A 13,028-nucleotide genomic window follows, 5' to 3' on the forward strand; every position below is an offset into this window, starting at 1 on the left:
TTTCACTCCAGAGATAAAGTAAATGTTTGCTTTCTTCATCGCCAGTGTGAAAGTGAATGTTTAATTTACATGTTCTTGCTCGTTATATCTGTTTTGTAAGACTGCCAGGTGTTAATTTGCTTACAGAGCAGAACATGTTTTATGGGGTGCAGTCTAAAACCATTGTGTGTATTCAGCTAAAATAAAATAAATGACAGTAATAGGATCTGTTCTTCTTTTTGTATCTAAATCTGTCAGATGATGTCACACGGAAAGCATTCCTTAAACTTCTATTCAATGGAGCATCTGCTTACTGAAGAATTGGCTGGCTACGTTGAGATGAAAACTAATTTTATATTTTACTGTCCTCTGGTGGTGAAATATAGTAACTGCAACTCATGTCAGAAACACATTTGGCACAAATGATACTCAAAATTAGTTTATATTACTTTCTTAATAAAAATAAAATATTGAGTAATGCATGAGACTGAATTCAGTGACTGTTACATCATCAAAAAAATCCCTATTTATACAGGGTCTATAAGGTGAGAAATAGATTTTTTTTTTTTTCTTGTGATTTTTGACACTGCATAATTACCAAGTTTTCTACCAAGCTCATTCTTTAAAACCCCTTGAGTAAGGTAAATCATATTGTGACACTGTTACTACGGGTAAGCATGGTATTCAGAGATATATATTCTAACACACAAAGCTTATTATGACTACTGTATAGTACTTCTAAACCGTATCATCTAATCTTAAAAAAGCACGATTAAAAATCAGTGCACAGCTGCAACTGGAATTTACAGTCCTACTTAGATGGGGGGGGCTAACTGTCACAAGCAGTGATGCGTCACATGATGGAACACTCCGGACCAGGTGGCCTTCTCCCGGTCATCTCTGCACCTTCTGTTTCAAGTGCTGCAGCTGAGGCAGGCTGATGCTGCTCCCGCCGCACACCACAACCACCAGGGGGCCCAGCGGGCGGGGCAGACGCCCCTGGTCCTGCAGCCGCTGGATCACGCCGCTGTACACAGCAGCGAGCGCCGCCCCACAGGCCAGCTCCACCAGCACCCGCTCCTCGTCTGCACGCCCACAGCAAGACAGTACCACTCAGTCAATGCATCAATCAATCAATCAACCAATCAAACAACCTGTTACAGCATGTTACAATGAAAATGAGTGGTAGTTAGGGTTTGGGGACAGTAGGAGTTAGCTAAAAGGCACTAATAATGCCAAGATGCAAAGGTTCACAGAGTGTTTTGGAAAGAAAATCATGACTGTTGTTCTGAAAGTCACGCAAGTGTCATGGCAGGTATGAGCAAACATCATACTGTATATCCAATAATTGGCTAGGGAGTATGCCAGCTTACCGACAAGTAAACATTACGCCCAAGGACAGCTTATTCTGAGTACCTAATATCTCATTAAAACATGTTGGAACCTTGACAATTGCTGCAGAGGTTTCACAGCATTTTGGAGCAGAACCAACTTTGGCATTACTAGCCAGCCTAGTATTAAGAGGGCTGCAGCTTCATACTGTGGATTTGCATTTTAATCCAGGTTTCATTGTGGAATTTTTCCCTGTTTTAGAAGTTGTTAAAAAACAGCACAGATAAGTCATTGTATTTCCATGAAATCAGTTTGCTCAGCTTAAGTCTGTTAGGAATAAATGGCTGTAATGAACTGATCCCCTTAAATGGTAATATTCCCTTCAGACATTTACATAGAACAGTATCATGCATACAATGAGGGTTGGACAGCTTGAAACTATTGCTTTAAAACAAGAATGTAAAAAATTTAGGACAAATCCCCAGGGAATCTAACAGAATGGGATTTCTTCATATTTTGAACATGCAACAGATATATCACTATATATACATTAAAGTTTTTAGAAAAATAAATGTGCTACTTCCCCTGTACAAACATACAGTAACAATGAAAATATATTAGTAAAAATTACCATTATATCTTCATTGTTTTTATGTTTATACAGTAAAATTCGATATTTTATTTGTTAACATCTGTTATACAGCTCTCCAAGATCTCCTTATTATTACAACTGAAAAAGGATTTTTTGAGAGATTGAATAGAAATATGTAGATCTGGATATATTTATAACAGACACTCACCTAGAAAGATTTCAATGGCCTGCAGGGCTTCATAGTCTGTCACCACCTCTGAGATGATGTTGCCCTCCTGGCTGTACTCAAAGGCCTGGCTGCACACAGTCTTGGCCCCCAGAGTTTTTGCCTCACTGCCAAATACATACACAATGTAACTGAATGAAACTCCCAATCATATTTCACTGGAGCAAGCGGAAGTGGTAAATAAATCTCACCTAGTGATGTCCGGAAGGGTGACTCGCTTCCCTGCCTTCACTGATGCGTTCAGCGAGTCCGCACCTCTGGTCTCCATGGAGATTATGGGAACATCGCCCCAGCCCACCTCCCTCAGGCCCTGTACCACTCCGCAGAGCAGCCCTCCTCCCCCCACCGCTACAACTACAGCCCCAGGCTTGGACAGAAGACAGGCCTTGATCTCCCTTATGATGCTGGCGTGCCCCTGCCTGAGAGCAAAATGGATGTTTGTTACAGCTGTAAATTCTTTCAGTCACATTTCACATTCTTTTTTATTGTACCCAGAGTCAGATTCAAAGTTAACAACGCACACAGAATCAGAATTATCACCACGTTACACATATAAACAATTTATACGTGTAGATGTATTTATTGTGGATCTATTTATATATAAAAAAACACTTCACTAATTAACTTCCTTGCTTACTTATCCAGACACTGTTTTATTGCTCTCTGGAATTTTGTGTAGGACAGGTGCTAGTGTGGGAGCACTACAGAGTTGAGTTTTGGTGGTATGACAGCTGATTCATTACTGATACACAGTCTTAACTTTCATATGCTGATTCATTTTTACATAAATATGATAAAAGTCTTGATCCCAGTGAAATTCACCTCTATCTCAAGCAATGCAGGTCAGGAATGTGGCAGTGCTTTGGCTGTTGTATTTCCAAAGATTCCTACCCCAGAATCACCATAGCCGTTCCTTTCATCCAGGGCTTACTTATTTAAGGACTGCTTCTGAGCCACCTGACCATGGTAACTAACGACTGGAATAACTCTAAACATCAAGACCGTGCCAGCTAGCACTCTTAAAATGAGAGCTTAAGGGCTGAAGGGATATCTTTAGACCTGGCCCAGGGTTTTATGCTTCCTGAAGGTACCTCCAAGGGCACAATAAGGATTCTGAGGCCTGGCACACCCCTTACAACGGCGACCATATCAATCCCAATGAGGGCAGACAGATAGGGGAAGTTACGGTCTACTTACTGCAGGGTCTGTTGTGACCTGACAGTGGTCTGTGCTCTGTATTTAGACAAACAACCCAAATGCTGATCTGTGTATGGAGAACTTTTTGAATTTGCTTCCACGACTCACCAGAGTAGAGGGTGGTCGAAAGGTGGGACAAAGGTAAGGCCTTCAGTTTGGGCTAAGCGGAGTGCCTCGGCGTTGGCGTCATCCCACACCTGCAGGGGACGGCGTCACACACAGAGGGAGAAGTCAGGGAATTCACACCTGTATCGTGCATTTGGCCTTCAACTACTGTCCAGTTATTTTATACATTTTTTATTGTTTTAACAGTAAAGATTTTGTAGTCTGGATTTTTGTCGCTTGTTGCCATCAACACTGCCCTCCTTACCTTGCCCACAACTCTTACTGTAGCTCCCTGGCCCTTTAACTTCTCGATCACCAGCTCAGGCGTGGAGGAAGGAACGATGATGGTGGCGGGAATGTTGAGTTTTCTTGCTACATAGGCCGTTGCCATGCCAGCATTTCCACCTGCTCACGATATACAATCAGCATGATAAAATGTACAGTATGTATAAATATTTTTTCAATTGCCCACTTCCATAATCCTACCTGAAGAACAGACGACACCTTTGGACTCAGGACCCGCAACCTACAGGGGAAAAACAAAGGATACAACATATCTGAAGTTGCATTTTATTTTACTTTAGAATAAAGGAATGGCATTGCGATGTGTGCTGGTACAAGGAGAAGTTGAGTGGAGAAGGTACTATATGTTAACCCCACTTATACATCTGAAAGTATTTCCTTTGCCATTCAGTATCTTAAACGTGTGTTGGCATCCATTAGTAGTCATTTGGAGCATCAGACTTATTTCATGCGGAGAAAAAGGTGTCTCCCATTAGTTAGCTACTCACATGGCTGGTAGCAGCTAGATGCTGGAGTGAAGCTTGAGTATGTAGGGAGGATATTAGCTAAATTCCGTGACCTTGTGCCTCTGACAAGGTCCACATTTATTCGTCATAGGCTGAAGAGACCTTCGTCTTCCGTTCGTTTATTAATACATTTCTTGTATAATTTCTTGCATGAGACATGGTGGTGATAATTTATTCATTCTGTAACAAACGTTGCTGTCTTGCCAATCTTACAGATATAATACATGCAATATTAAACACTCCACTGTAAACAATATTTTATTTGTCTGTGATAGGATGGCTGTTCTTATCCAGTACAGGAAAAGTACAGTATTACACCTTTCTCCACGTCCACGTGGAGGCGCAGGGTGATTGACAATAAGACAATGTATATTCCCAACAGCATGCGCCCCTTGTGCACACAAGAGAGCGCTATGCAGAAATGCAACGGCTGTAGAAATACTGACAGCCATTTTATAGACGCTCTTGGGTTCAACATTTGTTTCCGTGTCTTTCCTGTACTTCCGTGCTACCGTTGCAAAGTCTCGTACATTAGTAATTTTACATTATTCCATTATAATATACGGAATGCTTCCAGGACACGTGTTTGTTTTAATGGCCCATGTACTAATAATTCACGTTTAAAATGCTCGTACCCCTGTTGAAAGGGCTTTCCGCGATATGTGTAGCTGAAGGTTTGTTGGATCTTTTGCTGTGGGAAAGCTCACCTTTTTGCACAGGTGTCCTATTCCTCGGATTTTGAAAGAGCCGGAAGGTTGGGCATTGTCCATCTTCAGGTATACAGTGGTCCCAATCCTTTTAGACATGTCAAGACTCTCCAGTAGCGGAGTGTTTACATGGAAGGCTTCTGAATTCGACATGGCTCCTGTAATAAATTGGCAGTTTCTTTTTAAAATACCGATCGACGCGTTGTTCTATTAATTAAAAGCGCTTCTGTAGTGCTTTTCGTTCCATCATGCAGCCAGCAAACTAGCTGTCAGGTGTGCAGTATCTTTGCAGCAAGACGCATAATGTGCATGCGTCATGTGTGCAGGGGCTGTCCTGAAAGAGGTGAATATTTCTCTAGACCTGCTGTTAAATATTCAGTTAATCTGCAGTAGCCAACTTTTGACAAACATCCACACTATTATGAAACCAGGTCACTTACCCTCTTCCAAAAGTATCTCATGCAACTCGAAACAAAGCGTCTCTTACAGCCTCCCGAGTAATCGCGCCCTGGCGCAGAAATCTTGCCAGTTTAGCGACCACTAGTTCAAAGTTCCATCACGGTCATCAGTTAATTATGAAATCGCATACCAAACAAAACGGACAATAAACGTTTTATGTACCTCTCAATAACTTCTGCGCTGCAGTTTCCACGAGAAATGATACTGTTATGAAATGATCGGTTTTGAAATCATTTAAAAGTTTTAAAAATACCTTACTTGACTACTTTTAATCGTATTCTTGAATAGTTGGCTATGAACATTCTTGTCTATCAAACACGGTTCAATTTGCTTGAGAGTGAGAAAATGCAACAGGGCCAGTATGCCAGCTGCTATCAAATATTTCTGCAAAGGTAGTGGCCCCAGAGTTTCATTATGGAAACGACATGATGATTAGTTGAAAAGAAAAACAACTCCCACATTTTAAAATTTGCCAAATTATTCTCCCATCATTAATCTCTGATATGACTGGATATCTACAGAACACAAAGATGAGTCGTTTGATATTTGAGCTGTTCCTCTTCACTGTGAAAGTGCACTTGCTGCAGGGTAACAGTACCAAGAAAACTGCAAGAGAGCGCATCTTCTCCCTATGCGCACTGCGTTATGGGATAGGGCAGCTGAATGAAGTCCTCTCCTCAATGTGCAAATGTGCTTAGTTGTAGGTGAAGTAAGTATACCTCCATTTCATTCATGTTGTTAATCTGTAACACTCATACAAATGCATCTTGCGTTAACACACACAAAGACCAGTTTTACAGACACAGAAAAAAAGACCACACCTCATCTCATGCCGTAGCATTGTTTTATTGTGCACATTTACATAACATGTTGCGTGAGTAGTGTGTCTGTACGCTATACAGAACCCGCATGTCAGTTATGCTCCATACAGCAAATAGTCACTTGTTCTCGCCACAGTATTTACAAGGTATATTCAGTGGTCCAGCTCTTTACAGCATTGGCTTGGATGGGTAAAAATTACATAACACTTAAAACGTGGGGAGAAGTGACTGGATGTTATGCAACATACAAATTCTTTTCTAAATGTAAAATAATGCATGGATATAGGCTTTGATTGAGACCCTCCTTGAAAGTCTGTTTTAAATGAAAAAGCATTTACATTTAGTAGTTTTTCTCCAAAGTGCTCTGTTCTCACGCACAAAGCTGTAGTTAAATAGTTATTGCATCACTCCCCTGACCGTGGCCTTGTGAGGAACACAAGACTGCTCCTCTGGCAAAGAAACTACCTACGTCCTCAGCACTCTCACTCTTCTCGCCACCCTCCCCCGCTCCTCCTCCTCCTCCGAGCCTCGGTGTCATTTCAATCAATAAACACCTACACTGCACTTCTCTACTGCTGCACTACAACGTCCTAATCTCTCTGTACGGCTCCGCAGGCCCCAGTCTCCTAAAACCACCTTCGACTCCCTCCTCTCTTTTCTCCGGCTACAAAGAAGCCCTGAATCTTTCCGGAACTTTCCGAACTCTTCCAGCAGACGATGGGAGACGCGTCTGCAGGGCTTGTTTCTTCACACAACAAACAGCAAACACTGACTCAAACCGCCCTCTCCGCCGTTCCGCAGAGAGCGTCACCTCTTCTCTGTCTTACTCATCACATTCGCATCCCCTCTCTGTCACAAAAGGAAGAGAAAACCAACATAAAAGGGAAATGGGGGGAGAAAAAAAGACCACGTTCCTGAATGCGGAGGGGCAGTGTTTAAAACGAAAACAAAAACGAATACAAATAAATAAAAACGGTGAGTAATGTATTTATTTTCCATTAGAAATGTGTCTCAGCGTTGAAATGAAAACTAAAAAGGGGTTTGAGATGAACCGGACGCGGGATGCTGACAGCTTTGGCTGAGTCCGTCCGAGGTCCAGGCCGCTGTCCGGGCGTGGTCTGCTGTCCGCCATAGCCACGCCACTGCCCCCCTGCAAGGGGAGGCACTGACACAGGAATGGCAGCACCACAGCCCGGTCACTGCCCGTGGGTCCAGTTTCATGCCCAGGAAGAGAAACCGGTGCCCCCCCCCCCCCCCCCCCCCCACTCTGCAGGCCGGGAAGGGAACTACGCCAGCGAGCGCTGTCGGGGTTTGATCCTGGGATACAGCTGCAAGTGACAGACAAACAGGAGCCAGTGAGCCAAAAGACAGCACTGAGCTAGGTTTAACAGCAGGGGGCGCTGCCTTTTCAGGTATTATAGTTCGAAATATTGCATGTAAGAAATAAGGACATACTAATTGGTTTAATTTCAAAACTGATGTGTGAAGGACAACAGCTGTGATTTCTCATAATGAGTGAATTGTTTCACTCTGCAGTTAGTAACTGCAACTTAATGTAATTATCTTAATATAGCATACAAAAACCCCATACAAGGAGTATGAGGTGTAGAGGTACCACCAGTACATAAGGTGAATGAGCGAACTCTAAAAAATATCCATAACTGTTAATTACGGTATTCAAATAGTCGCCTACACCCACCATGTACAATTTACTCACATTATTTTTATACCTTTCTCTTAAATTAAATAACAGCTATATACATGTGTTAACCCACATTTACTAACCACTTTTATTCATACTGAGAGTGATGATATCTAGTATCACAGCTGTGTTAATCTTCTCAGTGTGGCCGCAGTGGTCAGCAGAGGGACTCACCCCCAGCAGGTTGCGTGGGACGTAGCCCTCCTTGTCGTTGAGCCGGCCCCACCACCACTCCGTCTCGCTGTCGTCCTTCCGCCGCAGGATGGTGATGGCGTCCCCCTCCCGGAAGGACAGCTCGTCCGAGCTCTGCGCCTCGTAGTCCCACAGCGCGTACACCGCCCCCTTGTTCATCACGCCCAGCTTCTCCTGCACGCCTGCGGGAGAGAGAGGCCGCTCACGTTTACATTTGCTCATCTGGCGGATCCTTTTCTCCAAGGCGGCTCACAAGTGAGGCGGAGTACAGCACAACCAAAAAGCCACATAAAAGGACTCAACAATGTTAGGAGCGCAGCATGACCGGAAAGGGCAGAGAGGGGGATCGCAGAGAGCGCCCCCTGTGCTCCGTTCTGGGCGGCGCCGCTCACCGTAGAGGAACTGGGAGCACTGGATGTAGCCCTCCTCCATCTCCTCACACTTGTCGGCCGCCGTCTCCACGTCGCTGATGGTGGTGGCGAAGATGGCGGCGCCCGACTCCACCAGCAGCTTGCAGAGGTGCACGCTGTTGCACGAGGCGGCGCAGTGCAGGGGGGTCCTGGTCATGTGACAGAGGAGACGCTTTACTCAGGGACGGGTTAACCGATTTACACACAGGAGTCCTCGGCTCGAGAACAGCCGTGTGTGCGTGTCTGTGTGTGTGTGTACGTGCGCGCGTGTGTGTATGTGTGTGTGTGGGGGTGAGCTGCTCACTGCCACACATGAGTCACTGCCACTTTATGAAATCACTGTTTTGCTACCCTTCTCATTGATATGACAGCACAACAGGGTCTATTCTGATTATTTCAATCTGATTATCTAATTTTCTGTGGTGACTCAGCCCACTTTTCTTATGACCATCACTTCCTTTTCAGAGCTACTGACAAGAAGGCCATAAGCTGGCTTTTGTGTTTTTTTTGTGATGTGTTCTCTGCTCTGATTTTGCAGAGAATATGCATTGACTGGCTAAAATTCCAATCTGAAGTGACTCCGTGCATCAGACTTTATACACATGAATAGAGTTGCATGCATTAATTCATAAGGAAACCAGAATAATAATGTTATCACTTATTTCTTTCATAGCGCACATTTCAACAGCCTTGTCTTTCTCTGCCTCTCTCTAATCAGCCTGCCAAGCAATCTCAGTCAAACTGAACTCAGGAATTATTATCAGAATCAGATTTCTACATAGAGAAAAATATCTTGGCCTGCACAGTGGTTTGCAGTTTATTTTTCAATTTCCTTCCCTGAATGCTTATATTTTCATGAAAACAATGCTACCTGGGAGTAAAAATAACAGCAAAAGGGTTTGTTTCACCCCAAGAGTTTGTTTAACCAAAAGTGTGTGTTTTACCCTCGTAAACTAAGAAAATTGTTGAGAAAACCAGATCCTTACAAAATGGCAACTGCGTTCCAAGATGTTTCGTACTGATGAAGACAATGCACCCTGCTACTTTCAGTATGGCTCAGCGGAAGGACCTTCATCCTACTGCTCTTACTTTCAAATACCAGAACTCTCCCTCCGTGCTGAGTTCACAAGCCTGTGTAAAACGTTAACTAAAATGATCCGTACATCTACAGACAAAGTGAGGCTGAGGTCAGTTGGTCCTGGGTCGAGCAGGGAAGGAGGATGCTTAGCCGAGCCTTACCAGCCATCGCTGTCTGCGGCGTTGACGTTGACCCCGAAGTCCAGCAGGAACTTGACGATGTGGTGGTGGCCAGCACAGACAGCGTTGTGCAGGGGCGTGATGCCCTCATCGTTGGGAGTGCTGGGGTTCTCCACCTGCCGAGAGCACAGCAAGCAAGAGTTAAAAACACAGGAGGTAAGGACACCTTTGGCACAGAACTGTGGGGGAATTAGAAGCCCTGGCCTGCCCAGCCCAATCCTGCTGTTCAGTACCTCGTAAATGATCCTCTGCACCAGGTCGAACTCTCCCTCCAGGGAGGCGTCCAGCAGCAGGGCCAGGGGGTTGAACTTCACCCGCAGGCCGTGTCCCGTCCGCTCCGAGTTGGGCTTCTTCAGGTTGGTGCGTTTCACCTGAGGGGAAGGGGGAGGAGAGGTCAGCCGGGTCTGAAACAACATTCTCCGCATGCTTCAAGAGCTCGTTCCTTCACCCTGAGCAGTCTAGAATAACCTCTTACAGAGTCACACAGGGTAACTGAAGCCCACTGGGTGCACTCATAACCCCATAATAATCACAACAGAGTCACTCTTAACAGTACTTAGAAATTTAGGCTGAAATTCATTCCATTATCTTGACTTTTTTTTTTTTAACAGTCCTTTCGACACACTGCAGTTCTAATTTGTCTTGCTCAGTCAGGTGTGACACTGAGAGTGGGTCTCTGGCTCATCACAGAGACGCTGGAGCGTGACGGGCTCACCGTGGGCTGGGAGAGAGGCGTCACGGGCTGGGGAGACGTCCCCGCCTCCTCCGGAGAGCCGGCCTCGGGGATGGGGCTGGGCATGGTGTCGGTGGGGGCGGGGTTGTTGTTGTTGTCGTCCTCGGCGGTGTCCGGGGCCAGGATGGGCTGCGTGGGGGCGGGCTCCTCGGTGGGAGGGGGGAGCAGCTGGTTGTCGTTGGCGTCGGAGGAGGGGGCGGGGGCGGGCGGCAGGGGGTCGGGGCCGGGCGGCTCGCCGGGGGGCGTCAGGTGGGCCGGCGGCTCTGGCAGGTTGGCGTTGGCGGCGTTGCCGTTGTCCATGTCGGCCAGGACGCCGGCCATGTAGTCGGGGGGGTTGGTGGGCTGGTAGAAGGGCGTGCCGCCTCCGCCGCCGCCGCCCTCCATGCCCCCTGCCAGGGTGTTGAAGCGCTGGTACAGCAGCTTCTGGATGTTGGGCCCGCTGGGGCCCTCGGGCTCCGTGATGGAGCTGCGCTTCTTCAGCGGCCGCGGCGCGTTGGCCAGCTTCTTGCGCAGGATCTCCAGGTCGGCGTCGCTCTGGTACCGCAGGGGCGAGTGCACCATGGGCGTCAGCTTGGTGGGGCTCAGGGGCCGGGGGATGTTGTCCACGCTCGGCGGGGCCTCCCCGGGCCCCGAGGGGCCACCCTCAGAGTCACCCTCCCTCTCCCCCGCGTCCTCACCGGCGTCCTGCCCCCCGGAGCCCAGCGTCCCGTGCAGGAAGGGCAACGGGGAGGGCGATGTGGAGCTCGAGGGTAGGACCGGCTTCCCATACACTACACAGAATAAGGAATGACACAGAGAAACCATTGAGAAGCCATTGTTGTTTGCACCACCACACACACTTGAACTTTATGTATATTTTTTGTTGTTTATATTATGTGTATATTGCTTGTATATTGTGTATTGTCTGTAAATAATATGTACATTGTCTGTATATTGTCTGTACTGCTGAGAGACACCAACGGCCAAATTCCTTGTGTGTGCTAACATACTTGGCCAATAAATCTGATTCTGATTCCGATTCTGATTAAGGCAGCAAGTCCAGACTGAAAAAACTCAGAAATGAGGGGGGGGGGCAAAGATTTACAGCACTGGCACTAGGCAGGAAGTGATAAAGTCCGAATAAAGACATTAATGTAACCATACAAAATCATAGAGCTCTATCATTCAGACATGTTTATAAGACAGATATGCCATTAGGCTTCATTTACTCCCGCGGGTTCATGTCAGCGATCACTCATCCCTCTTTCCCGCTCCCTGGCCACTGGCCGAAAGTGCCGCCGTTACCTGCTTTGACAGTGGCCTTGCTGTTGAGCGGGTAGTTCTTGGGCGCGGCCTGCTGCAGGTACATGTGGTAGATGGAGCTGGAGTTCATGGTCGGGGGGCCCTTCCTGGGGGACTGGGGCCGGGAGCCCTTGTCCGGGATGTAGGGGCGCACGGCCACGGCCAGCGGGGGGTCGGGCCTCTCCCCGGGGGAGAACATGGGGGAGCCGGGCTGGAAGGTGGGGCTGGGGGGGACAGAGATGCGCTGCTGGATCTGCTGGGAGGAGGAGCCGGGCGGGACTGGCGCCCTCTGCCAGGCCGGGTTGGCGGCAGACCGGGGCAGGCTGTCCTTGCGGCGCTCCAGGGAGCTGGTGGAACCCGCGGACGACAGGAGCGCCACGCTGGGGTAGGTACCGTAGCTGGGGGGCAGCGGCTTTGACAAGGCCGGCACCGAACCCACCAGCTTACTGGGGTCCAGCACCTGCGGAGGCACACAGGTACTGCGGTGAGAAGCTTAATATAAAATAACAGGGTTTAAAGAGGACAAACACCAGAGTGGGAGGTGTAAAGGAGAACTATCCCATTTTGGGGGTGGGAGTGTAGCAAAGTGGTAAGGAACAGGACTCGTAACCGTTGCAGGTTAGATTCCCCTCTGAGGCACTGGTGTTGTACCCTGAGGCAAGGTACTTCACTCAGACTTGCCAAAATATCCAGCTGTATAAATGGGTAAAAAAAACGGTAACCTATACAAGTCACTCTGGATAAGAGCGTCTGCTAAACGCCAATAATGTAATGTAATGTAACTTCAGAAGAGTGGAAAAGACTGAGGCAAAGAGGTGACACGGAGAACAAGAGAAAATCAGACGAGGGGCAAAAGGATGAGCTCCACCTAGTGGAGAGGTGGCTGTGGGCTTACCTTGTCCGCATGCGTCATGGTGGGGGTGCCCGGAGCGACCATCTTGCCTGTGTCCATAGCAGAATCCTTCCAGTCAGAGGGCTTGAGTGAGGTGCCCTTGCTGAGCGTGGGCCAGTTGGCATCGTTGGCTGAGGTGGAGAGAGGGGCACAGGGGCCGAGTGAGAGAGGGAGAGGCAGGGATACGGTTTCACACTAAAGCTACGGTGCCAAGCGCTCCGCTACACTGGCCGGTTCATTAGACAGGCAATTAGACCGCCGTTTGCAGGATTTGTGATAGATGATTGATTGTGATTGCGCTGAAGATGAAATAAAAAAAACAGCTGCCTCAGCA

At 47.2% G+C, this 13,028-nt stretch overlaps 2 protein-coding genes across 7 annotated transcripts in view; both read right to left on the reverse strand.

The window, feature by feature from the left end:
* Positions 1–807: 807 nt before the first annotated feature.
* sdsl (serine dehydratase-like) lies at positions 808–5,233 on the reverse strand. The gene is made up of 7 exons (XM_036542976.1): positions 4,948–5,233; positions 3,918–3,957; positions 3,697–3,836; positions 3,435–3,523; positions 2,321–2,548; positions 2,112–2,236; positions 808–1,064 (listed from the first exon to the last, which is right to left on the reverse strand). The coding sequence occupies exons 1-7, from the start codon at positions 5,098–5,100 to the stop codon at positions 874–876; spliced, it is 966 nt and encodes a 321-aa protein (XP_036398869.1). The 5' UTR covers positions 5,101–5,233; the 3' UTR covers positions 808–873.
* Positions 5,234–7,486: 2,253 nt separating this feature from the next.
* The window catches only part of ppp1r13ba (protein phosphatase 1, regulatory subunit 13Ba), a 60,918-nt gene continuing 55,376 nt past the window's right edge, over positions 7,487–13,028 (reverse strand). For 4 of the 6 annotated variants that reach the window (XM_036541890.1, XM_036541887.1, XM_036541888.1 and 1 more), the window contains 8 exons: positions 12,698–12,825; positions 11,806–12,262; positions 10,504–11,291; positions 10,022–10,159; positions 9,771–9,904; positions 8,514–8,680; positions 8,104–8,303; positions 7,514–7,555 (listed from right to left, as the gene is read on the reverse strand). In XM_036541890.1, coding sequence (XP_036397783.1) covers positions 7,514–7,555; positions 8,104–8,303; positions 8,514–8,680; positions 9,771–9,904; positions 10,022–10,159; positions 10,504–11,291; positions 11,806–12,262; positions 12,698–12,825 — 2,054 coding nt within the window. Of the gene's footprint in view, positions 7,556–8,103; positions 8,304–8,513; positions 8,681–9,770; positions 9,905–10,021; positions 10,160–10,503; positions 11,292–11,805; positions 12,263–12,697; positions 12,826–13,028 lie in introns of all 6 variants that reach the window. The other 2 variants (XM_036541886.1, XM_036541891.1) reach the window with 1 other exon arrangement.

The sequence above is a fragment of the Megalops cyprinoides genome, chromosome 12 (genome assembly GCF_013368585.1).
Source record: "Megalops cyprinoides isolate fMegCyp1 chromosome 12, fMegCyp1.pri, whole genome shotgun sequence".
Lineage (NCBI taxonomy): Eukaryota > Metazoa > Chordata > Actinopteri > Elopiformes > Megalopidae > Megalops > Megalops cyprinoides.

Coding starts and splice junctions, on each gene's coding strand:
- sdsl (XM_036542976.1), bottom strand. CDS start 5,100: ATGTCGAATTCAGAAGCCTTCCATGTAAACACTCCGCTACTGGAGAGT. Junction 3,837..3,917: donor AGGTGTCGTCTGTTCTTCAG/GTAGGATTATGG, acceptor TATCGTGAGCAG/GTGGAAATGCTGGCATGGCA. Junction 2,237..2,320: donor ACCCTTCCGGACATCACTAG/GTGAGATTTATT, acceptor TGTATTTGGCAG/TGAGGCAAAAACTCTGGGGG.